At 56.3% G+C, this 26,151-nt stretch overlaps 2 protein-coding genes across 2 annotated transcripts in view; one reads left to right on the top strand and one right to left on the bottom strand.

The window, feature by feature from the left end:
* SGSM2 (small G protein signaling modulator 2) overlaps positions 1–6,581 on the top strand; it is a 45,858-nt gene extending 39,277 nt beyond the window's left edge. Inside the window, exons 24-25 of the transcript XR_003622868.2 lie at positions 5,420–5,667; positions 6,022–6,581. The gene's annotated coding sequence lies outside the window, so the exon portion shown is untranslated. The remainder of the gene's footprint in view (positions 1–5,419; positions 5,668–6,021) is intronic.
* On the bottom strand, positions 1,552–17,882 carry MNT (MAX network transcriptional repressor). Its single transcript, XM_028165275.2, has 6 exons — positions 17,386–17,882; positions 11,440–11,998; positions 10,805–10,846; positions 10,547–10,658; positions 5,230–5,422; positions 1,552–5,092 (listed from the first exon to the last, which is right to left on the bottom strand). The coding sequence occupies exons 1-6, from the start codon at positions 17,456–17,458 to the stop codon at positions 4,344–4,346; spliced, it is 1,728 nt and encodes a 575-aa protein (XP_028021076.2). The 5' UTR covers positions 17,459–17,882; the 3' UTR covers positions 1,552–4,343.
* Positions 17,883–26,151: the final 8,269 nt, after the last annotated feature.

Here is a 26,151-nt window from a genome sequence, read left to right as displayed (position 1 = left end):
ATATATATATATCTGAATTGCTTTGCTGTACACCAGAAACTAACATGACATTGTATGTAAATCAAGTATACTTAAAAAAAAGAAAAAAAAAATTCCCTCTGCTGTGACACCACCTGAAAGTTCACCAAAGGCCCCTGATAACTTGCCTGGAAGTGGCTGGTTCCTTCACACACTCCCACCTCTTCTCTGCTCCACCCAGAAGTGCTGGCACTCCCAGACCCCAGACTGAGCTTCTAGGGCCAGAGCGAATCCCACAGCCAAAACGATGGGTCTGCTGAGGGCTGTGTGTGGAAAGAAGTAGCAGGAAGCATGAGTAAGGTACTATAGCCCTCAGATGAAACTGGGTCCTCACGGCCAGGGGTAGAGTCTTCATCTTTGTCCCCAGTGCTGGGCACAGCATCTGACACTCAGGTACTGTTAACCCTTACCCCAGGCCTTCCCTAAAGTGGAAGGGACCGACCACTTCCTGGAGCTACCAGCAGAGGGAGCAAGCATCTCACAAATGAAAGGAGCTGGCAGGTTGTAGGGTAGTGGGGAGGAGCACCGAGCCCGGCCTTTTTTGAGGTCGGGTCTTCAGAGAACGGGACCCTGCGGCACTGGTGGCCACCAGTCCCTTCCCCACGATGACATCCCCACATGCATCCTCAGACCCACCCCAGGAAGAGAAGTTGAGTCAGTTCTCCGGGCTGCGGCTGGGAGTGGGGCAAGTGTCAGGGAGTTAGAGCGGTGGCCTGGCTGGTCTACAGCTTGGCCCAGCTAACTGCTCCCTGATCTCACTCTCCCTTACCTCCCCACCTACCAGCCTGCCAAATGGGTGGCTTCTCCTAAACTGGGGAGAAAAGATGTCATTACAAAGACCAAGGTCTCCGAGGCTCAGCCTAAAACATGGCTCTTTGACCCCTGACCTCCAACTTCATCTTCTTGTTCCTTTCCCTGAAAGGACAGCCTTATAGACTCCCCAGATGACCTGTCCTAACTACAATCCCAGAAGTACACCCTGTCTCAGGGAGCCCTCCTGTGAACGGATCCTCCAGCTTTCCCATTGGAACTTTCTGGAGTTCAGGATCCCCGACTCCATGACAGACCCAGGGCAGGGTGGCATGTGCCTGGGGACAGCTCTGCACCAGCTGAGATGGGCCTGCAGCTCCACACGGTCCCCGGCTGGTCATGTGACCTTAGCAAGTCACTCAGCCACCCCGAACCTGTTTCCTCATCTGCTATTTCTTGGCCTATTTACTTCACCGAGCTGTTAAGAGATGAAACAAGATAGTGTTTGTAAAAATGGTTTGAGGAAGTGTAAAGTATTGCAAAAGCATGAGGAAGACCAGAACTGCAGTTCTCAGGGCTTGAGGATTGAGCCTTGGGATCAGAACAGTAAGGTCCCTCATCTTTTTTCTAAACTCCATCAGCCTGGAATCTGCTTGAAGACTCTGCCCCCAACCCATCAACAGGGAAAGGATGCTACTGCTTCTTGCTGGAGGTCCTTCCCTGAACGTCTCTGTCTCCTTTTGCAACAAAATGACCCAGATGCTGCAGGTGGCAGCTCCGTCTCGGGTTTCAGTGCAGGTTTATTTCAATTTTATATTTTATTCCAGGCAAGTGCTTATTACATGGATAGTATTCATGTCTCAATACCTAATGTCTTGGAGCATGAACAGCCACTAGAATACAGTTCAATAGTAAAAATACAATATGTACAAAATTAGGGTTTTTGTAGTTTTTTTGTTTGTTTTTTCCCACACAGCAGATGTATCCAAACACATAAAAATCTCTACAGTCTGGGGTCGCTACGATTTATATTTTAGGAAACAGAGACACAGTGACCAAGTCCTCACTGTAAACAAGGGCCACCTCTTTGGGAGACGGGGGTGGGACTCTGGGATGGGGGAAGAAGAAGCTGTTCCTGGAAAGGGCAGGGGTTATGGTGACCCCTAATTCCCTTCCAGGAATTCCCTGCCCTTCTTTGGCCCCCCAAGGAACCAACCTCCCCATCTCCCCGAGGTAAAGACTCCCAGCCAGTGAGCCACTCTGAACATCAAAAAGTAAAACACGCATGAGAGGTAAGATGTGTGTGTGTTTGCGTGCGTGCGTACGTGCACACGCATCCCCCAGGCTGGAAGGGCTAGGGAGGGGAGGGGCAGGCGGTCCCACGGGGCGAGGACAGATGTGGTCCTGACAGCTCTCAGGGGAGATGCCCAAGGAAGGGCTGGGTGGAGGCTGCCCTCTTGGGCACACAGCGTCACAGCGTTCACGAAAACAACAAAAACAACAGCAACAACACCCATCGTCACCAATCTGGACATAGTCATTCGGCACTAGATTCCGAGGCCCGCACTGCTGCAGTGGGGGCGGGGAGGGGCAGGGGCGCGGGCGGATGAGGTATCTGTGCAGGCCCGAGGGGCAACTGGCTAACAGGACAGTTTCAAGGTGAGCAGAGCTGAGAGGAGGACGGCTCGCCAGTACTTCTCTGACTGTTCCTGGGGGCCAGGCCTACCCTTCTCCCTCTGCTCTTTCCAACATAATCACACCAGGAAGAGTGAAACCAGCTCCGCCCAAAACAGGGTGGTAGTGGCAGTGGCTGCAGGTGCAGAAAGGCGGCAAGTATGAGGTGGGAGCCGCAACTGGGGGGGGAGTACAGGGTGCCTTTGTAGAAACCTCTGAGGTGTCCAGAAGGCCTTCCCTTTCCCCACCCCGGGAGAAAAGGAAACAGTCCCCAGAGAGGTCTCCAGGACCAAAAGGAACTGAAAGGGAGTCCTTAGGTGGCTCAATCTACTCAAGACTTCTGCTGGCCTCCTCAGTGTCCCCCTCCCCAGGCTGTCATTTCAAACTTCACACCCAGGAGCACTGGCTTCCCCCTCCACAGACACTCTGAAAGGCCATTGGTGAGTGTGTCCAGGTGGGGAGCCAAGTGTGCACATGTGTAACTGAGTGTGTCTGACACAAGGCCACTTGTAATAAATATGCACATAAAAAGAGAAGCCAAAGCAGTCTGCTGAGGCGAAGGCAGGGAAAACTGTCCCCTACACACAGGCCCCCTTGCTCCTCCCCACCCCAAGCTCAGCCCTGCCCTTGGCCCAGCTGAGGACCTTTCCTCACAGGAAGGTGGTGGCACACAGCAGCCCCCACTGGGGAGGGCAGGCTCAGAACAGCCCGCTGGAGAAAGGGGGACGTTCAGAGGAAAGAAAGACGGTGCCAGAGACGGAGAAGCTGGGTCAGAAGCAACAGTCCTCCCGGGTCTGGCCATGCTCCCTCCCCACAGGTCGCCAGGGCCAAGCCCCTGGATTTTAACTTCCTGATTACCTCAACAGCGTGGCTTCAGGCTCCTGGAACCCAGACCAGACGCTGGTCCGTCTCCCAGGCAGCAAGGAGGCATCCAGGTGTACTCATCCCTCCAGGGAGTGCACAGTACCGAACAGAGGCCAGACCTCCTCTCTACTTTCTGGAAGCCAAGAGTCAAATCCAGGGATGGGGACAGGGTCCAGAGCACCCCCGTCTCAGTCCCAACCTGGCTGGAGGTCAAGGGGGGGCAGGAGGAGACAGCCAAGCTCCTCCTTCCCCGCCCCCACCCTCAGCCTGCCTTCCTGAAGACAGGAGCCCAGTGGCAAGGGTTGAAGGGCTTGGGAAGCTTGGCAAGGGGTTGGGTTTGGTTTACTATTAGTAGAGAATTGTCTTTACTAGTTTGCTGTGATGAGTCACAATGACTGCAACCAGGTTGGGGAGATCCAGGCTGGCGCGCCCACCTGTCTGGAGTCTGTGGGACTCCACACAAGCCACATCCTAGCATCTGTCACCTGTACTCAGAGCAGGGCCCCACTCAGTCCCCAGCTTTACGGGCCAAGTTGCTTCAGTTCTGCTTCCCCCCTTTCCCCTCCAGAACCCAGGGAAGAGAAAGCTGAGGCTTGGGAGGGGAGGGCCCGGGCGCTCAGCCATCTCACCAGACACAGCAATAGCAGCAGCAGCAGCACAGGAAGGTGGGCAGGGCAGGGGAAAGCCGGAGAACACGATGTCCACATGGCACTGGTTTCCGGGGATGGGGGGCGGGGGCGGGACGGCACTGGAGCTGGCACCAGGCCGGACAGGCGGCACGTTCGCCAGAGCGTCTCTCATCACTTTGTCAAGTCCTAGTGCAGTGGGGTGACCCCCTGCCCTGTGCCCAGCTCCCTGGGGAGGCCCCTCCCTCCCCTGGCTCAGAGTCTCTGCACCCCCTTCCCCTAGGAGGCCTGGGGGTGGGTATGGGTGGGGCGGGCCTGGGCCTGGCTGGAATGTGTGGAGCTGGTGGGTGGGAGAGTGGGGGACAGGTCTCCCTCCCTGCCCCCACAGGGGGCCTCTGAGTGGCCTCATCCTCAAGCCAGCTTGAGCGTGCTGACCGGGAAGGAGGGCATGGTGACCATGGTCACAGGGTTGAGCACTGTCTGGCCTACCAGCTGGGGGTGGTGCACCACCTGAGCCCCTACGGCTGGCTTCGCCATGACTGTGGCCGGGGGCCCCAGCCCGGTCGTGCCATTCACTTGCTGGTGTGAGAGGGTGTGGGCGATGTGGCTCACCGCCACGGGCTGGCTCACCGCCACGGGCTGCGGGTACAGGGGCAGCTGGGAGCCAAGGTGGGCCACGTGGTTGAGGGCGGCAGGGTGCACCGTGATGTGGCCAATGGGGGGTGTGGCGGGTGCCAGCTGCACAGCAGGGCTGGGGGCCGAGGGGGCGATGTGGGCGATGTGCTTGCCACCCGGCCCCTGCAGAACATGGTTCACAGTCTGGATGACTGAGGCGTGGGTGGTGGCGGTATGGGCAATGACCGTGGAGCCTCCCCCGGCCGCAGCCACCAGATGGGCTGGAGCGGGCACCAGCGTTTGGGCCGGGGCAGCTGGGGGGGGAGGAGGGGCTGGCAGAGGTGTCTTCTGCTGTGGCGGCGGCGGCTGCTGCCCGGGGAGGTGGGCAGGAGACAGGGCCACAGGCTGGGGGTGGGGAGGCAGAGGCGCGGGCGCGGTGCTGGGCGGTGGCTTCGGCAGCTCCGGGCGGGGGCGATGGCTCAGCTTAGGTGGGCCCAGGCCAGCCTGGTCCTCCTCCATATCCTCGTCTATGTTGTCCTCGCCCTCTGTGGGGGGTCACGCGGATAGGCAGGTCAGAAGGGCTTGGCAGGGAGAGCCCGGAGGAGCAGGTGACCCTGGGGGCCCCGGGATGCTACGGGGCTGGGGCGGGGCCGACACGGAGCGGGTGGTGGGTGGAGCTCACCGGAAGCAGTGGAGGTGGAGGCCTGGTCGTCGTCAGGCTGGCCCGTCTGCCGGAGCACGCGGTCGATCTCCAGCACGTCCATCCACTGGCTCAGCTCGTGCTTGAGCTCCGCCAGCCGCTGCTGCGTGGCAATCTTTTCCCGCGCCAGACGCTCCATCTCATGTTCATATTCTTTCTCCTTCCTCTTCAGGGACTGGAGAACAGGGCCAGTAAGAGCAAGGTATCCTGAGCGGCAGCCACGGGGCCCACGGTACCACAAACACCTCCCGCCGCCGCCCTCACCTCCAGATCACCTGGCCCCCAGGGGCAGCTGTGCAGTGACCAGGGGCCCAGGCGGACGGGGGCTGCTGGAGACCACACCTGCCTCCTGGTCCACGGCTCTGCCTAGAGAGGCCCAGCATCTGGCAACCGCGGGCTCTCAGGCAGGTGCGGATTCAGGTCAGTCCCTCCCCTACCCCCACATCAACTCCGTCCTGAGGGGCTTCGCTGCCTCTTGCCCCATCCACCGTCCTGGCGGCACCTCCCTCCATTCTGCAGAGCAGAGCGGAAAGGGTAGCAGACTTCTCAGTGGTGCCCAAGGCCCCCGCTGTCATTCACACCATCCTGTCACTCACGGATGCCACAAGCTACCCTCCATGGAACCCATGCCTCAAAGACCCCCAGACGATCCTGCCCTTCTCTACCCTTCATCATTCACTAGTCTCCTTAACTTCAATACCCTTGGAGGATGAGCCACCAGATTTGGAGACCCCCGTCTCATCTCCCTGACCTTCTCTATCTCGTCCCTAACAGCTGCTGGCTGTGCACCTCCTCTCCGACCTCCTGGGCTCCTCCCCACGGTGCCCACCTGTGCCGCCTCTCCACACCGCTCTACGTCCACGCTGCCCACAGCCCTCCAGACGCCCCAGGCTGCTGAGCTACCCCAGGCCCTGCAATGTGCCCCTCCTTCCACACCTGCCCCTGAGCTGCCCCGGCCGATGAGAAACAGCTCTTGGGAGGACAGCACCGTTGCCTCCACCTGAGCACCCACGGAGAGGCTCCGTCCTTTACCACAGGTCGCAGGTGGCTCCTCCCCCGTGACACTGAGGCTACCCACTTCACTAAGAACACCGGAGAGAGCTCCCTTGTCCACAGCACCATCTCCCCTTCAACTCCCCCAGGGCCACAGGCAAGCTCTCAGGTCGACCCTCCCACAGGTGCTGGATGCCCCGCTACCCAGACTGTGGCAATGCTCCCCTGTCAGAAGGGTCTCCAGTCTCCCTTTGAACGATGCTTATTAGCAGCTCTGAATTGCAAGCTCCTGTCCTGTTTCTCAACTCCCTTCCACACCGAAACTCTCTCCTTGTCCTCTGTGACCTCCCGACTGACACTTTATTAAACCATCTCATCTTAAATCTTGCAGGCCTCCCTGTTGCCAGCTTTTCCTCAGCCCAGGCACATCATGACTGCTGGGTCCACCAGACAGCAAGGACAATCTTGCTTGCTGCCCCCCGAGTCTCTTACCTGACCTACTCCTGAGCTTCTAGCTTCCAAGGCTTGCCATTCACAGCCAAGTGTAGAGCCCACTGGCTCACACACACATCCTCCCTTCTCACCCCTCCAGGTCTTATCTGCTTGTGCTCCAGGACCACCACTGGGCCCCCGCCTCCTCACTGTCCATCCCCATCCCATGTCCTCCCGGTACATCCTCCTGCTCTCAGGCCCTTCTTGGCACTGGCACCACGCCTCTGAGCGTTTCATGAGACTGTCAGCATTGAGACTGACACTGGCTCACACGAGCCCCTAAATATTCCACGTTTTGTTTTTCCATCTCAATACATGCTGTCCCTGTCCAACCCTGGGAGCGGGGCAAGGACTGTTCTGCGGTTGGTTACCTTACATCCCCTAAGGGTACCAGTGGCCAGGACAGAGCCATGAGTGATGTCTTAGCCTCGGGGGAAGGATCTGTGACGACCCGAGGGCGTTGGTACCCACCTCTACCCTGTCTCTCCGCCTCATTACAGGAGAATCACAGTCTCTCATTAGACTTGAGTTTCCCCTGATTCCAGTTCCTTTGGGCAATTTTGCAACAGCCTTTCCTGACTGTTCACCTGACATCCCAGGCACAGCAACGTCTTCACCTCCACACACCAGCTAGGCCCACTTCCCCACGCTCCCTCCTGCAGCCCCAAACTGCTTACATTCCTGGCCTCACCAGTCAGAGATGCCTCCAACATTAATGCCTGTGACACGCAACCCAGACACAGCGATGCTCTGTACTGACCTGAGACCTGGCAGCTTTACCCCTTTTATACTTGTTGCCAGTCCCAAGCCACACACAGCTCTATCATCCTGGCTTTGAGATTAACCTGTCTCTCCCCATATTTCTGCCAGAAAGATTCCGCGCCACCCCGATTTACTGACACACGCGCGCACACACACACAGACACATCTGGCTCTACCCTGAGAGGCCAGTGCTAGACATGCCAACTGGATGGAGTCACATTGATGATGAGGCCTGGGGTGAGTCAGCCCTCACTCAAACCTGGACACAGGGGGCTGGAAGTGCCTGTCCTGAATGCTACCTGCTAGCTAGCGGGGAGTGTAGACTGCCGGCTCAGGAAGAGAGGATGTCAGAGGCCAAAACCTCCACTTCTCACCTAGTCCAGCTCTCCACAGGCCTAGAGATCCCTGGAAAGCTTTCCCAGGGTCTAACTTTTGTCCCCATTGCTTCATTCTAAACCCATTTCCTTTCTAAGACTACCTGGATGCATGGTTTGGTACCTGTCTACTTCTCTTCCTGTTTCTGTCCACTTCACTGATACTGTCTTCAAATCCTTTACTACCTCCAAGGTACTGTGGGTCTGGCTGGGGGCTACAGCCTTCCCATAGCTTCCCACCTCAGCACACAACCAAAGCCCTCAGTCTCCACACCCTACATGGTCTCTCCAGTACTCCCTTCCAACTCCCATCTGGTGCCCTGCTGCCTCCATCTCTGCACAGCAACCCTCCTGACCACCTTTAACTTCCAAAAATGCATCCTGCTTCCTCCTACTGAAGAAATTTTGGTCTGCACTGGGCTTTCTGCCCTCCACTTGACTCGGTCACCCTGGCCTCCAGGTCCCAGCTCAAATGCCCCTTCCTCAGCAGCAACTTCCTTAACTCCCCAGAACAGATCCTATGACCCCTATCCCTACTATGCCCTCGTAACAGAGTTCTGTTTGGTTATGTGATACTCCGCTGCAAGACCAATCTAAGGACAGAGATCCACATTTATCCCTTTGCTCCCCACTTTCTAGCCTCCCAATCAGACACAGGGCTGTCCAAAAGTACCTGAATGAGTAAATGAATGAAGTTGAGGATTTATAGAGAGCCTTGTTAAGTTTTCCAGCATTTCTGCTTCCACTGCTAGCCCCAGGACAAGTATCTCTTATGGACAGCTTGGGTCCACCTTGCTTCCCACTCAGCCCAGCCCCAAATCCCAAGTCTGCTGGCTCTACTGAGTCTCTTATTTCTGACTTACTTTCAAATCCACCGTCTCGCAATCAAGGCTTCCGGACCTAAGTACGTGCCTACAGGGAGAAACGCACCATTCCATCCTTTCTACTTCTCAGTAATTGCTATCAAGTTAATATTTATAGACGGCCCATCCTCCTCACATCCTTATGACGAAAATACTATTGCTTCTTCCCACTTAGCATCATCGCAGTGCAGAAGAGGAAACCGATATTCACAGAAAATGTCAAATAATTTAGACAGGGTTTTGCTCCCGGGCTACATGACTTCCTACGGCTGAAAGACTAGCAATTTAGACTCAAGCGCAAGTTCTGCAGAAACATCCCAGAAAGTAAGCCTCCCGGGGATCCTCGCCTCTGAAACCCGAGGCTGGGTCCCCTCCCCCCAAACCTGTCTCTGTCCCATTCCCTCTCGGCTGCCGTGGCCCCGCCCCTCCCAGAGCACGCGCGCAACCACGCGGACCCGGCTTTGCTGCGTCACTCCCCACAGGCCGCACCCTCCGTCCGCGCGCGGAGTTCCGCCCCCCGCCCAGCTCTGCCAATCGGCGGGCCCGGCCCCGCCCCTCCCGTGCCGGGAAGCGGCCTGGAAGCGCGCCAGCCCCTCCACCTCGTCCGGAGGGCGGGCGGAAGGGCGCGCGTTGGCGGAAGGCGGGGAGGGAACTGCCGGCTGGAAGCAGGCCCGAAGCAGCGCCTCCGCCCCCCCCCCGCTTCAACAAGTCTGGCTCCGGTTACCTCAGGGCTGTGACCCCTGAGATAGTTGAGGCCGGGGGAAGGGTGGCCCACCCGGGCCGTGATGCCGCCCAGCCCCCAAGCTTCCCAAGAGCGTCGACTGGGAGACCCTGAGGCTGCCCCGCCCCCGCAGCCCGGGAGCCCTAAGTCCCTCCCACTCCCCAACGGCTACCTCCGGCTCTGTCTCCAGGGCAGCCGAGCATGGCCGTTCGCCCCACCCCCACAGCCTCCTTCCCGGCACGCGGAACCCTCGGCCGGTTTCCAGGGAAACCGAAACTCGGGCCGTCATGGCAACGGTCTTTATCTGGCGGTGGGCCCCCCCGCCCCGTACTGCAAAGAGGAGCCAATGCCCAAAGGGAAGGGACACACGGCCAGGAGGGTCCCTTAAAAAAAGAGCTTCTTTTAAACCCTGAGGGAAGGAGAACGTAAGTCTTTCGGTGACCCCGGGGCTTCTCGTCGTCCAGACTGCCGCATTGCCCACTCCCCTAGGTTTACCCCCCAAAGTCAGGTGGCGGCACCTCCATGCGCTTACTGCAACGATCTTGGTCCGTCTGGGTTACAACTCGCGGGCCGGGGCGGGGAGGGGGGGGAGGTGTTTCAAGGGCGCCACCCTGCGGAACGAGCCACGCCCAGCCCCCCGCCTCCCCCCCCGCCCCCGTGATAGTCTCAGGCTGAAACCGGTTCCCGCCCAGGCACTGCGGGCGGGCGCGGTGGAGGCGCCGGCCACCCCACGCCCTTCCCACCCGCCGGGGCACTAACGCGCGGCAGGCGGTAAGGCAGGGCCGCGGACCGAGCCGACACTGAGCCGCAGGGACCGTGCCGACCGCGGGGCTCCGCGGGGCAGCCTGGCGGGGGAGGGGAGCCGAGCGCCACCACCGCGCTCCCCCGCGCACGCGCGCCGGTCCCCCGCCCCCTCCCGGGCGGGGAGCCCCGTTGACGTCAGCCGGGCCATGTGCTCGGCGCCCGCGTGGAGGCGGGCGGGGGAGCCGGTGAGGGAGCGAGGGCGGGGCCGCGGAGGGGAGGCGGGGCGCGCAGGAAGCCGGCGCAGTGTCCGTCGCCCGCCCTCCTCTGGGCCTTGCTTCCCTCCCCCATACCTGAATGTACCGCAGCGCCGTGCGCAACACGCTCAGATTCGATGTCTTCTTGTCATCCACGTTGGGGATGTTGCGCTTCAGGGTCTCAAAGCACTCCTTCAGATGGGCCCTCCTGGGGAGAGGAAGCAGCGCCGGTCAGCCAGACGCCAGGGGGCCAGGGGCGGGAGGGAAGGCCTAAGGAGAGCTTGGGGACCACGGACGGGACCGTCCCGGTAGCTCGCGGGACGGGCCCAGAGTCACAAGCTCACACACACACACCTGTTCTTCTCCAGCTTGTTGTGGACTTCTCTGGTTCCGATTCTGAAATCCAGACAGACAGGGGGCTCAGGGAGGAGGGCCCAATTAGGCAGCCTTCCCACCCCCTGCCCCCCCTCCCCAAATGCCACAGGCTTTTTGTTCCTGACATTGTCTCTCTAGAGGAGCAGCGATGAGAGCTGTTCAGTTGTTCGCCCTGTGTCGTGGGGCATACACCCCCTGGAGGGCACATGTAGGCTCGTAATTCACAACCCCTTTACCTTCCATCACATCCATGCACCTGTGAAGGGTTCCTGGGATAGCCAGTGGACCCCGGCCCTTACCCAAGAGCCCCATAATCCAATACCCTGTCCAAAGGCCTCGAAATGCCATTAGCCTCAACCTTGGAGGGCGTCAGAGAACACAGAAGCCTGAGAACAACAGAGGGCAATGACCATTCCCCACTCCCCAGGGTGGAGATGGTCACAGCTCGGTGAGGACATATCCAAATATAAGAAGGCGCTTCTGGGCTGGGGAGGCAGGGCCGCAGCTCTGACAGGCTAGCTTGGGAGGGTACTTTCTCCCGTGCACACCGCTGGGGCTGTGGGCCGTTGGTTCTCCTCTCCATCCCACCAGCCCCTGTGCCACACCTCACTCACCCCCCAGGCCTCTTTTTCTGTTCGCCGGATTTGACTTCTTCAGCGGGTGCCAGCTTCAGGGTCCCAAGAGTGGATGGGGGTGGCTGCTGGGGGGCCAGCTGGGGCTGGACTCCAGGGTGTGGGGCGATGGTCAGGATGGGTGTGGGGAGGGGCTGCAAAGGCTTGGGGCTGCCAGTGGGCGGAACGGTGGCCTTGGAGTCCGGCAGTAGAGGAGCAGGAGTGGGCCCCTGCGGCCTGGTGGGAAGGGGGGCCGACTCCTTGATGCTGAGTCCAGGGGCGCTAACCAGAGCCGGCTGGCGAGGTGCCAGGGGCAGAGGCGGGGGCGGGGGCAGAGACTGAGGGGAGCTGGTCACTACAGGAATAGGGATGACAGTCAGTGGGGTGGGGGTGGCCAGCGGGGGCGGGGGTGCCGGCGGGGGTGCGGGCGGCGACAGAGGCAGGGGCGGCGCCTCGGTGCGGGGCTCCTCCACCGGCAGGGCGTGGGCCAGTCTGGCCAGGCTGCTGGCCTTCTGCTGCTCCTGCTCCCGCTCCCGCTCCAAGCGAAGCCGCTCCTGTTCCTCTGCGCAGAGAGAACGCGAGGGGTGTCTCAGCAGGGCCGGCGGTCCTGGGCCCCAGCTTCACCCGTCCTCCAGTTGTAACCCATCCTCTGACCCCATCCCAGGCAGCACCCAGTGACACCACAAATACTCATCCACACTTGACAGTTCGGCACTGGGCTAAGCGCCGGGGACGCAGCAGTGATCAAATAAAACAGACTCCTGGTCCTTGCTGTTGGGGAGCTCACAGACGGGGGTGGGGTGAGGGGATACGACAAATAACAGGGATAACAATCCAGGCTGGGGGACGAGAGAGGCTGTGGAAAGGCCCAAAAGGAGCTGTCAGTGAGGGTGCTGGAGGCCTGGCACCCTGAATGTTGAAGGATTAAGCAGGTGATGAGCAGGGGCTGCAAGGCTAAGGGGAGGGAGTGATAGGTGGGTAGAGGCCAGCCCACAGGACAATAGAGGAAGTGGTCAAATCCCAGATTCTGGGGAGGTACCTTCTAGAGGGCAGGCGGTACCATCATTTCATAGATGAGATAAATTAGCTCAAAGAGGCAAAATGATTTGTTGAGGGTCATATTGTGAGTCAAAGGTAAAATGGGGGCTAAACCCAGCCAGGTCTCCTGACACCTGGTGAATGCCTGGTACTTGCTGTGCCAACATATGCTCACTAGGTGTCTATATGCGTGTACACACACACACACACGCACACACGCGCGCACACACACACACACACACACACACACCCTGTATCTCACAAGAGCCCCACAGCGCAAGCAGGGCAGGGATATCACCTTCAGCTCACACGTGAGGAAACCAGGCCCAGGACTCAGGACTCCCAGGCTAGGTCCCAAAGCCTGTTTCCTCAGGGTCTATACCCAAAATGCACCTGGTCCTTCTCTGCCCTTTGTTGTGCTGGAACTTATTCCCCACCACCACCAGCAGCAAACACTACAAAAGTAAGAGGCAGGCAGAAAGGAAAGCAGGGCTTTTTAACAGGGGTTGAACAGGGCAGTGAGCTCCGACAACCTTGCACGCCTCAGTTCAGCATCTCTGCTGAAAGCCCCGCCAGGAGAGGCCTGCTCAGCAGCGGGCTGAGAACAGGGCAAAGGGAGAGGCCCCTCCAGATCCAGAGGCCCTTCTCCATCCCCACCCTGCCCCCCACCATTGTAGTTCCCAGGATACAGGTTTGGGCCAGGGCCCAGGGGAGCGGCTGAAGCCCCCAGGCCAGGGAGCAGGCTGGTCAACCAGCCCTCCCTCCTGCCCGATTCACCACGCTGCTGACTAACAGAGCTGACAGCACAGGGCCGACACGCCCCAAACACACCACCCCCAAACACACCACCCCCAAGGGGTGGGGCTAGGGGGCAAGGTTAGCTAAGTGCCCCCTGGGGAGAAGAGCACCCCACCACACAGGTCTTTGGGCTCAGGGGCACCCGAAAACGTGAGGCCTCAGGGCCCTTTGGCCAATCAACGACTTGAGTGTGAGCCAGGCCTGCTCAGAGCCCCTCCCTCCCACAGAGAAGAAGAGGCGAAGGAGGAAGTAGGGGGGAAGTGTTCTGAGAGGGCAAACACTCAGTGGTTTCCCAGCAGCCAGCATTCAAGGGCTGGAGTCAGCAGGCACGGCCTCTTCCGTGTCTCCCCTGCCCCTCAGGAAGGGAAGCTAACAGGCCTGCACCAGCCTGCTGCTAAAAGCCAGCAGCCCTGGCTTCTGTTACAGGCCCAGAGAAAACCAGCTCTCTGCGCTCCTGTTTCCCACAGACCACACTGGGAAAGGAGCCCTTCTCAGGCCCAGCCTGGGACATCCCCAGTCCGCTCCCCACCTCCCCCCACCCCACCCCCAAGACAAGGTCCTGGAGCTCAGGGCCCAAAACAGCCCCATCGCCATTCCTTTGAGCCAGGACCTGAACTTTCGTTGGCCTTGGAGCAAGTGTTCCACTCTCCCACAAGCAGGTGGACAGACAGGGCCCCGAGCCCCAAGACCAGGTGCTCTGGGAACCCAGAATGAAGGCAGACCTCGTATTCCGCATATTTTAAGTCAACTCCAAAGCGCACCCAGGAGATGGCAACCTCCTTCTCACCTACCCTCTCCCTTCCAGAGCCAGGCAGGCACGCCTCACAGATGCCAGGAAGGACCCAGGTGAATAACCAAGCTCTACCACACCTGGATTAGCATGAAAAAGCTTAACTGATGGTGAAGAAGAGGGGGAGCCCCAGGCCAGATCCAGCCCACTACAGCCTCCTGCCTTCATTCCCCAACCAGCACTGACTCCCTTCCTGTGCACTGGGCAGGGGGAAACAAAGTGGGGAGAGCAAACTGGGTTTTAGTAATATGGGTTTAGGCTCTTCAAAATAATGCTCTGCTGCACCCTTGGGTGCACCCCTCTTCTCACACACATACTCTGGCACCTTCCCTGGGCTCTGCCCAGAAGCTTCCCCCAGAGAATTTTGCATGACCCTTCTGGGTGATGCAGGGGCCAAGGGTCCAGGCTGACAATGCAGAGTATGGGCTCTGAGCTTCCCCCAAGCCACTGTGGCCTAGGGGCTCAGCAGGCACAGACCTGGGGCCAGAGGAGTCCACACCAGGTGGTGGCCCCCAATGTTCAGGGGAGTTTTCCCCTTCTACATGTAACAGGGAGCTTGGTGCATGAGGCAGGCACAGGGTGCGACTAGCTCAGGTAGAAGAGGGTCCCATTTGAGTCACTTCCATGACTGCTGGAAATGACCAGGCCTTCCTGCTGGCCACCAGGATGGCCTTGCCCTTTCCTCTCTCCCCTCGTGCACAAACATGCACGTGCACACACATCCTCGGTTCATCATTTGAGCAAACTGGCTGGCCTAGGTCAATAAACTGTCACTTGAGGCTTGAGGTTGAACGGGGGCCCAGATGAGAGGATCCCTGTTCAGGGCTGCCCATGAGGTACACACCCCCAGAAAGCAGTTCTGGTCAGCAGGCTCACCAGCACCCGCTTCTCTCCCATTTTTTCCCACCCCAAGTTAGAGGACAGAACCTCTAGTAAGAGAAAAAAATGAATTGCAGAGATTAAGCTGCTGCAGCCAGGTCTGGCTATCTACACATGAGTTTTTGGAGTAAATCTGGCTTTCCAGCATCCATCCATCCATCCCCTAAGACCCCCTGCCCCACCAACAAGAAGCCTCACCTCAGCTCCCTGCCCCCAGTTCTCACCACCTGGAGGAGGGGCAGGGCTCTGCAACTTCTTAGAGGAGAGCCATTCCCAGGTTCCTTCCAAGTGTTGCTCAAGTCATCACTGTGGTTCTTACTGTCAGCTCTGGACTGACTTATTTTGGAAAGCATGGTAGACACGACAGTGAGGGTCTTCTCCCCTCCCCCATATGGCCAACCAGCCTGCGGGTAAAGTGAAGCTGAAGTGAGTGTTCCCTTGGAGCAACATTAGGGTCAATCCTGTTGCCTCCTAGCACAGTGGGCAGTACACAGTGGGGACACAATAGGAACTCCTGAATTGTGTTGATGGTGGCAGCAGGTGACTCAGTCTCTCCAAATCTTGTGCACGCTCCTCCCCGTGCCGCTGGTCCGGCACGCAGGACATTCTCGGTCACCACCTGCACTGTCCACCACCTGACCCTGCTCTGGACCTCGAAGACAAGGGGGAGGGGCGCGTGAGCTGACGTCCTGGCCCATCAGTTCCGAAAACCCAAGCACTGTCGGTCTCACATATCTCGAGTGACTCTTGACCTTGAGAGGCCGGTTGACCCGCCGCTCCCCCGCCCCTGGTCCACTGCTGCTTCCCCCGCCCGCCGGAGCGGCGGCGGCGGCGGTACACGCTGCAGGCGCGCGCGCGCACACAACACACACTACTACCTCCTGCATGACTCATCATTGAAGCAACAATAGGCAGAGAGAAAGGAAAGGAGGGCGAAGCGCTCTCTCCACCACAACCGACCCGGCTGAAGGGCTTGGGGGAGGGTTGGAGGGGACAGCAGTCCCCGGGTATTGCACACACGCCGATCCAGGGCTGCGGCCCTCGCAGCAGTCCGGAAAACGGAGGTCTTCCCCCAGTCCCTATTTCTGCAGTACCCTGAAGCTGGGGTCTACCAACAAGCAAGCGTGGGGATAGGGGTCATCGCAAATCTCCGTCTCCCCGCTGTCGAGAGAGCACCAAAGTTTGCCCCTTCTCGCCTAGTTCATTCCACACCGCGGCCAGGGGTGCTGTCAGGGAGCCCTGGTGAGAACGTCTGGGGGGTCAGTGGGAGTATGTGAGCTCTATATGTCCAGTCGCTCGGTGATTCTGAGGGTTTCCCTAGCCCCGGGATCAAAAACAGGACGTTGGGGAGAGAACCTACAGGTGAGCTCGGCTCCTCCCTCGTAGGGCAAAGGCTCTACCCAAGGAGATGCCCAGCGGCCAGAGCCAGGGCCCAACCCGGCGCCAGGCCCCTCGCCAGCCCCGCCCAGGCCCCGCCCCCGGCCGAGCGCGAGGCGACTGGGAGGGGCTGGGCCGCGCCGTCCCCAGCGGGAGTGTCCCCCGTGCACGTGGTCGGGGGCGGGGCCGGTCCACGTCACCACCCGGTGTAACCAACGGGCTTGGAACGCAGGCACACGCAACATTCCAGCCGAGAGCGGGTTTGGAACGCGCAGACACGCCACATTCCACACCGGCTAAAGTGGGGGGCAGCAAGGGGGGCCCGGGAGCTGCCCCCGGAGACCTGCGGGCCGTTTCGCAGATGTCCAATCAGTCCGGCTCTCACCCAAACCCTTGACGCGCGACCCAGCCCAGCTCTGAGAGGCGGGGTCAGGCGGGGCTGGCCAGGATCATAAGACACGCGATGTCATTTCATTCTGCAAAGGCCGCCTCCGCCCCAAGCGGCGCGTAGATATGCCGGGAGCGCCCCCCGCACAGGGCCAGGGAAGCCGGGGAGCTGCTCCGCGTAGAGTAATTCCACCCCCCACTCCATTACACACACGCCCACCCGTGTGCACTAGACACTCGCCCGTGTACACGTCCATCCATCCGCTCTCATCGAGGCTCGCATCACACATCCCCCGTGCATACACGCACACACGCGCGGGTCTGCCACCCCCACGCAACACCATTCCTCACCCCACCCCCCGGCTCGCACATCCTCAGCCCTACCGAGGGCGCCGCTGGCCCACGGGAAAGAAGCCCCCCACGAAAGGTGCACAAGGGGTGGTAGGCAGCTGGGGTGGCGTCCACAGGAGCCGGGTCCTCCCTGCATGTTAATGAATTCATTAATTTCACTGCCCACAACACTCCTCCCCGGGCGGCGGCTCTTGCGTGGATCCTTGCACTGCCCGGCTTCGCGGGCCGCCCGGGAGGGGGGTACCGCTCGCAGTTTCGCGTGGGCTCGGGGACCGGGGTCGCTCGCCTCCCCTTCCCTGGTGCCCCAGGGGCCCAACCCGGCCGCTCACCACGTGCTCTCTGTTGTTGCTGCGCTTGCCATTCCAGGAAGCGGGCAGCCTCCAGTAACGTCTCTATGCTCATCGCGCCGAAAGCTGCCGGGGGCGCGCCGGGGCCGAGACTGCGGCCCGCGAACCGGGCACAGGTCAGGCTGGCGGGCAGGCAGGAGGGAGGGATCACCTCCGGGGGGCGACAGGACTGGGCGGCGCAGCGCACTCCACAGGGAAGAACGGGGGAGCGCGGGGAGAAAAATCAAGGTCTCCCCAAATGTTTGCAAAATGTAATTTGCAAATTTAAAAAAATTGATGCAAGAAAAAAAAAAAAAAGGCGGCACTGCCTCCCTCCTTCCCCTCCCTCTCTTCCTCCCTTCTGATGCCTCCCGCCCCGCTGCCCCCAGGAGTCCCGCCGACAAGAAAAGGCTTTGCAACAAGATGGCGAGGAGGCACCGACACACACAACAAGGGAAGGAGCCGCGCTGCCCCCGGCCGCCGCCCCCGCTACTACACCGGGGCCGCAGCCAAAGCCCGGACCGGAGCCCCCGCCCGCAGGGCCGCGGCGTCTCCTGAAGGGAGGGGCGGGGTCCAGGGCGGGCTGGCCCCGCCCACTCGAGACGGCGCGCGCACACGTGGCCTGGGTGGGGGTGGGAGAAGTTCCAGCCGGGTTCGCGCCCTGCATTTCCGCTTTCCTGCCTCGCCCCGCCCCGATTGCAAGCCACAAGTTGAGCAACGGTGGCGTGTTTGGGTCATTCACAACGAAATTTGTACTGCTGGAGGGAAAGAGGGGTGGAAAATTCAGGACTTAAGTTAGCTCAAATAAGGATATTCCAGGTCAGGGAAACCTTAGGATGGTAGAGACTGGCCTGACCCTTGGGTCTCCGCTCCCTACCCACACGTGACCTAATTCCTGCAACCATCAGGCTGTCGCAATTCCCCCGGGATCCGCCCCTGGGCGGAGCTGACGGCAGGAGGCTGCCAGAGAACCGGCGGAGGGAGCGGAGTGGAGATCCGGTTCCGCGTTTTGTCTCCGTTCCTCCCCCCGCAGTGCGTTCGCATCCTATTAGGCGATGTCACCGGGCCGCGGGCCAATGGGCGGGCAGGACAACACGGCATGGAGCAGCTCCACATGGACACCCCGCGCCGCCAGCCCTCTGTTTAAAGGGCCAGTGTCTAAAGGGTCACATTCGCCGATGCGGATGGGGCCACTGTGTGGAGGGTGGGACGCTGAGAGGGAAATTCTGCAGTGGTGCCCTGACCTACCCTTTCCTTTTCACCACCCTCCCTTTAAAACCAAGCCTCTCTCTCTCGCCTTCCTCTAAACTCTCGTCTTTGTCCACGCGCGTCTGCTGCGGGTGGAGATTCCAACTGTGCCATCCAAGAGGCCGCCCTTTGCTCGGGGGCCGGGCTGCAGGCGGTTACGGCGAAGCGTCCACAGCCCAGACCAAGGGGGCGTGGCGCAAATCGGGAACAACAACGTGGAAGGCGGAAACCCGGCCCTCCCAGTGGCTGGGCGACTGAGACCGCGGGCGGGGAGCGGGGGCGGGGCCACTCCGCCCAGCCACAACCATACTCGCTGTGGGGGCCGGGACCCCGGCTGGCGCTCCTTATGGCCTCTCCTTGTGCTAGAGTTTGGGGGCGCCTGGGGGTACAATTAGAAAGTTAGTCCTTTTTGAGGTCAGCTTGCCCAAATTCTCTCATTTTGCAGATAAGGAAACTGAGGCCCAGAGACGAGAAGGGACTTGTCTAAGGTCACTCAGTATTCCAGTTCCTCCTTGCCCCGCAGGAGAAGCATTTATTCCTTACCCCACGGATGACTGTTCTGAAGGCAGTTCTGGGTCAGGGCCCTCAAACAGAAAAAAGTCATGGAGGACTATCAAACTGCTCGCACGGTAAGGGGGGGGTCTGACCACTTAACATATTGTGATGGGGGAGGGGGACGCTAAAAATCTTCACCTGAAACCCTGCTGTACTGCACAGGAGGGCACACAAACCCCACCTGTACAGTTGGTAGTGACAGGCATTGGCAAGCTGAAGGCATATTTGGGGCTCCCTGGAGCATGTCCAGCTCTGCTGTCCCAATGCCCGCAAGCCTAAGGCCCCTGGATCTTGGCCCCAGATTCCTTTCTTTGCTAATCAGTTCTAATTAGAGTGGGACAGTGCCAGTTGGGTTCAGGATCTTGTGGCCTGGGCTTCACCATCATACAAAGCCAGAAAGCAAACCTTTATGAGGTTGGCTGAGTGGCAGATCAATCCATCCCATTCCATCCCATTCCATCCCCACTTCACCCTTAGAGGGGTACAATCCTATTTGGGGAACTAGCTAGAGGAGAGCTAGACACATATAAAGGGGGTACAAATGATGCTTGCTGGCTTTGTGCCTTTCCTTTGAGGTCATAATGCATGCCAGGGAAAGAAAATCTGCACAGATTCTGGAAATCGAGAACCTAGTGAACAGGAGGAAGGGGGTTGTTTGCCAGAACCAGTCTACAGGGGCCTCTGATCTTTGCACACTTAATGCCCCAGCATCTGTAGCTGAGCAGAGAGAGGCCATTACACACAAATGACCGGGTGACACTGGCTTTATGATGAAGCTGGAAAGCAACAGGGGATCAGAGCAGTAACTAACAGCCAAGTTCTTCTTTGCAGGATGAATGCATTTCTCCTTGGAAGGCTAGATCTGTGCTGGTCCCAACATTGCTTCCTTTAAGGTGTCTGCCACCTGCTGTGTGTGTGTATGTGTGTGTGTATATGTGTGTGTGTGTGTGTGTGTGTGTATATATATATATATATATATATATACACACACACACACACACACACTAAACAGTCTAATATATATGTAACAGTGACTTGAGATAATGTTGCTGACCAAGTTCTCATTTTGTTAGGGGTCAGCACTGTACCATTCTGCCCACTGGCCCAGGATGCTCAGAGAGCGACCTCCAGCTGTACCCTTCTGCCTTCCTCAAGTGGTCATGGCACTCGTACAGCCCTGAAGTCTCTTCTAGAGGCTGAAGTCCAATTTTTCTGACTCGTCATGGACCAGCTCTGTCACATCACAAAGGCACCCCTCTGAAAAGTAGTGTTCTGAAGACAGCTTTTCCTTCAGGGGTGGGGAAGCAGGAGATAAAAGTGGGGTGAACACAGAATTCAAATGCCAACCTCTCCCTTGTCCCCAATAACCCATCTGCTCCAGAGCTTAGTGGAGATGCTCGTTATTTAAAACGAACAGCCTTCCTGGCTTCACATGATCATCTGTTTATTTGGGTCATGTGGGGACAGCAGCCAGGGGATGTTAGGCAAAAAGCAAGGGTTTAGAAAGGAGGCTTTTCCTGGGCCTGTTGCTGCCAACAGGAGCCTGAAAATGGCCAGAGTTTCTCATCAACCAAGGTTATTCTTGTTGGGGAATGGACAGTGGGGATGGGAGATAGATACCTATTAGGTGGCAAGGGGTTGGATAAAAGGAGAGGAATGAATAGGAGGGCTGTTACATTTTAGCCAGCTTCCTGTTGCAAGGGGGTGGAACTCAGGTAGAAGCTGGCAATTTATTCATTCAAGGGAGTCTTTTTGATGTTTCAGCAGAAAGGTTAGCATGTTTGGGGAATAATCCAAAGCCCAGCCATTGCCAAAAAGTTGTTCCTAAAGTTTCTTTATGGCTTCTACTGCTTAGTACCTTTGGGGCAGGAGGAAACCGGGCCCATCCATCCTTGTGTAATTCTCATGGGAGGATTTTCTATTTCCACTCTTCCTCCTCAAGTCTTTTGCACCCCAAGGCCCAGTTCAACCCCCTGAATGTTTTGGTTTTGGTTTTTTTTGGCAGCGCGGTTTGTGGGATCTTAGTTCCCCGACCAGGGATCAAACTGGGCCCACAGCAGTGAAAGTGCTGAGTCCTAACCACTGGACCACCAGGGAATTCCCAACCCCCTCAATTTTTTAATATGCTGAGCTAGTGACATTCCCTAATGAGGCTGTCTCCCATCCCCCCACCATTCACCCCAACAAAACTCTACATGTATACACAACCCTAAGAGCTATGAAGATCAACTCCCTGACCCTCCATAACATACAAATAATAAGATGAAGGAAAGGGTGTGAAGCCATAGTACAAGTATACCAGATCCCAAATGTCCTAACCCTGTAGGCCTGACTTCTCAAATTATGCAAGTTATCTTGGAGAGCTTTTCACCTATTATAGTTAAAACAAGACCAAAGGGAGAAAGCTGAGAGATGAAGAGGGAAAGACAGAAGACTAGTACACCCAGGGACACAGTACAACAGTACACGACGTTCATTTCACAAATATTTACTGTGTGCCTAACATGTGCCAGACACTGGGCTATCTTCATAGCCAAGGCCAGGGGAACTTTGGTAAGCCAGAGTGGGGTAAAAGATCACAGAGCTGAACTCAATTCCACAGCGATACCTGGAAAAGGTAAAGCTTTGCTCTCTCCCACCATGCTGGATGTAGCACAAGAGATCAGAGGACTATATAAAGATCTGTAAGGGTACTGATATACTCTTTTCACTGAAGTCTTCACCCACCGTCCTCTACTCCTGGTGAGTTGTCAAAGGACCTCTCCTGAACCTATGAAACAGATACAGTCAAGTTCAGCCTTCCCATTCACCTACTTCCTCTTCATTGGCTCACACGATGTCAGAACTGGAAGAGTTTCAATCACCTAGACCCATCTCCCAAGAGGTGTTTTATCCAAGGTCACAAAGCTGCTGAGCGTTAGCTGGGATGAGAAGTGGCCTGGTTCTCCCTGGAATGTGTGGGGCAGCTCAGCCTGGGCAGGAGGGTCCAGGGTCCTTGAAAACCTCACAGAAATGGCTGATGATGGGGAGCTGGCTGAAGACAAATAATCATTGACTTTGCTTAGTGGTGCCCAATAAACAAGCTTAGCAGGTGAGTGAGAAGGCAAGGAAAGAGAATCACACTTAGGATCCAGGGACTCAGATGACCTCAGAGGACACTGTACTGCCTCAGGCCACTCTGAGGAATGAAGAGCAGGCCCGGGTAGACAGCCATTCTTCACTGGCGCTTATGTCTGGCCTGAAAAGGTGACTGGGGGAAAGGGGCAGATTTTTATCCAGGCAACCGCCCTGGGTGTGGATACTGAGTAATAAGGAAAGAAATGCAGTTCAGAAGCAAAAAGGGAGGAGCCACACACTCTGAGCTTTTCTGAGAAGCCAAAGCGGCTAGCAAGCAAGCAGTGCAGCTAGAGAGATGGGGTCCATGGATGACTTGGGAAGGAGGAAGCTGATCAAAGGGGAAAGGCACAGGGGAAAGGATGAGGACTTCAGTTACTCCTTTGAACAAACAAGAGGTGGCTTTATGAGAGTAAGTTAATTCAGGTCATGGGAGTGAGACTGGGCAAAGTTATTAGTAGAGGGAGGCGGAGTCTTGCAATGTGAGTCAAGAGCCAGCTGGATCAGTGGGGGTGGTGGATGTTGAAGACAGGGAAGGCCCCTCCCAGGGCAGAGGGGCTGGAATGCAATCAGTGCCACACACAAAGGACTCTGGTCCGGGGTCCCAGCCAATCCAAGCTCACACGTAAAAGCAAGCCTGCAGATCAAGTCTTTAAAACTCAAGATATCAGCTACCTGCGCTAGTGACTGATGCTCTCTCAGAAGAGTATGTAGGGCCTGGACCAGTGGCCTCTTACTGGCTGGACTGCCTCCATCCAGGGCTCAGCTCCATGCCCACAACCAGATTTCTAACCAAGGGACCAGGGCCCATTGGGAGAGTCTATACTGGGCAGTGCTGGGGACACTCTAGAACTCTCGAGGAGCCACATTCCAGCCAGTGCCTCTCCTCCCACTTCCAGGCTGGGGGCTGGGATAGTACATACCCCTGTTCCCCAGCCCCCAGCCCACTTGAGTCCCTGTTCCCATCACAGACACCTCACACAGCAGTGCTAGAGATCACCAGTCATCTCTCTGAAGAGTTTACTGTGATAAGTCTGAACCATTCACTAAACATAGTTAAGTCCTTATAACTTACACCATATACCAACATAAATGCAAGTGTTAAATGTAAAAAATAATGTCAAAAAGAGCCATAATAAAATACAGGCAAACATTTTTCTGCTCCAAGGGTGGTGAAAGAGGTTTTTACCCATAAAGGCAAACAAAGAAAATATAAAGGAACAGTTTGACAGATGTGATTATATAAGCCCTCTAAAAGCTCCTTGACTGTAAAAACAAAATAATTATCACCCACCATAAACAAGAAGAAAATGTAAATGACAAAATGGAGGGAAATACTGGCAGATGTGCCCTTGCGATTTCACTAACAGAATACCTGGATAGAAAAGTGAACACAGAACATAATTTAAAATTCATAAAACAATAAATGAAGTAACATAAATATATATATGAAAATGCTTGGCCTTGCAATACCGTAATAAAATTAAAACAGTGAAAATATTCTTTATCAGTTGATAAAGGACTAAATTTTAAAACTGGCCTTCTAGCGCTATCAAATGTGTGGTAAAAACAGACACCTGTGGAAATGTAAAGTAGCACAACTTTTTCAGTGAACAAATTGGCAAGATATATGGAAAGCCTTTAAAAGAGCATTATCTCTTCTGCTTCAGTAATCCTTACATAAATTTATCCTAAAGCAATAAGAAAACACATAAACACTTCTGTACAAACATATTCACTAAGTATTATTTACAGAAGTGAAAACCAGGAAACCTGAATTTCCAACAAGGAACAACTGGTTTCGTGAAGTGACACTCACAATATGGCATGTGAAGAAAACCCGGTTGTTAATAAATGAAAATGTTAACAGTGGTTGTCTTTGGGCAGTGCAATTACTGGCAATTTTTATTTTCACAAGTTTTCTGACACATAGATTAATTTTAAAATCAGAAAAAGGTTATCACAATATATTGCTAAATGAAAACGTTTATAAAATAGTAACACAGAATGTGATTCCACATTTGCTGTTCAAAAATATATATGCATATAAAAATACTAAGATAACAAAATGTAAAATAACTCCATTTGAGTAGTGGAATTATAAACTTTTATTCATTATTTTCTAAAGTTCTTATAATGAAAACATTTCTTTCGTAAAATGAAATTATACTAAAGGGGAAAATTTCTCCCTGCTTCATCAGGAAGGGCCTCATACCTCTTTTTTTTTTTTTTTAAACAATGTTTTTTTGTTTTTATAATTTATTTTATTTATTTATTTATTTTTGGCTGCGTTGGGTCTTCATTGCTGTGCGCGGGCTTTCTCCAGTTGCAGCGAGCGGGGGCTACTCTTTGTTGTGGTGTGTGGGCCTCTCATTGCGGTGGCTTCTCTTGTTATGGAGCACGGGCTCTAGGCGCGCGGGCTTCAGTAGTTGTGGCACACGGGCTCAGTAGTTGTGGCACACGGGCTCTAGAGCGCAGGCTCAGTAGTTGTGGCTCATGGGCTTAGTTGCTCCGTGGCATATGGGATCTTCCCGGACCAGGGCTCGAACCCATGTCCCCTGCATTGGCAGGCGGATTCTTAACCACTGTGCCACCAGGGAAGCCCTATACCTCTTAATCTCAACTAACTTGACCTGCTGCTGTGGGTCTACTTCCCATCCTAGTTTTTCTTCCTGCTTCTTCACCCCCTCCCCCTCCCCCATCTAAATCTGCTCTTTCTGCTGCTTAGCTCTGAAATCCCCCAGAAACAGTCCAGGTGAGAGATGTGGAACAGCACTAAGGCACTGCCACCAGGGGTGGAGAGGCTGGGCTGGATTTGGGGGCTCTTTCGAAGGTGGACGATTTTGGACCCTAGTGGTGAAGGAGAGGGAGGAGCAGAGATTTCTAATGTGGACGGCTGGGTGGATGGTGGCCGAGAATACAGGAGAGAAGCAGGTGCAGACAAGCTGAGTTTGCACAGCCACAGACCCGGGGAAGGTGTCCACTGGGTGGCTAGCTATGCGGGTGTTGGAAGTTGAGGAAAGGCCTAGACTTGGGCGTGATGAATGTAGGAGTGGGCAGTACTGAAGTCACGGAGTGGACACGGTCAGCCACAAGTGAGAGAAAAAAGCGAGGCCCATGGATAGAATCTTTGGGATTCTCCCTTTAAGAGGTGAGGAGAACTCTTAAAATGGGAGGGTAGGCAGCAACCAGACTTCAGTAGCTGAAACAGAGTGAGGAAAGTGGAGGCAGCAAATATGTAGACAGTTCTACCACTTGGTGGTAGAAGAGGCCACAAACTGATGGTCTACCAGGTCTCTATAAAATACTGAATTCGCTGTTAGGGTTTACATATTTCTCCTAAATCTGGATTTCTGGATTTCCTCAAGAAAGAAGAGGAAGATCCAACAACACTGGGCAGCTATTTCTGCATGGCAATAACCAACAGGAATTGAATAAAAGCTGCTTCATAGCAGGAGTACTCCATCAGTGGGAGCTCCAGCCCTTCTTGCCTGGCCCCTGGTGCAGAAGATGAGGAAATACTTCCCTTTGTGAATTAAAGTCCTCATTAGTGCTCATCTAGACTTCACTGAAATAGAGGCCAGCGTGTGATCCATAAGCCCCACGTTTGGCCCCCAAAGGCAAATCCTGGGACAAACATACCTGAATTAGGGATCCTGACCAGACTGCGAATGCCCATTTCCCAGCAAGAGACATCACATCAAAAGCCTCTGGAGGGCTTCCCTGGTGGCACAGTGGTTAAGAATCCGCCTGCCAATGCAGGGGACACGGGTTTGAGCCCTGGTCCAGGAAGATCCCACATGCTGCGGAGCAACTAAGCCTGTGCGCCACAACTACTGAGCCTGTGCTCTA

This window comes from Balaenoptera acutorostrata, chromosome 20 (genome assembly GCF_949987535.1).
Source record: "Balaenoptera acutorostrata chromosome 20, mBalAcu1.1, whole genome shotgun sequence".
In the NCBI taxonomy this organism is placed as follows: domain Eukaryota; kingdom Metazoa; phylum Chordata; class Mammalia; order Artiodactyla; family Balaenopteridae; genus Balaenoptera; species Balaenoptera acutorostrata.
This window is presented reverse-complemented; position numbering and strand designations above follow the sequence as displayed.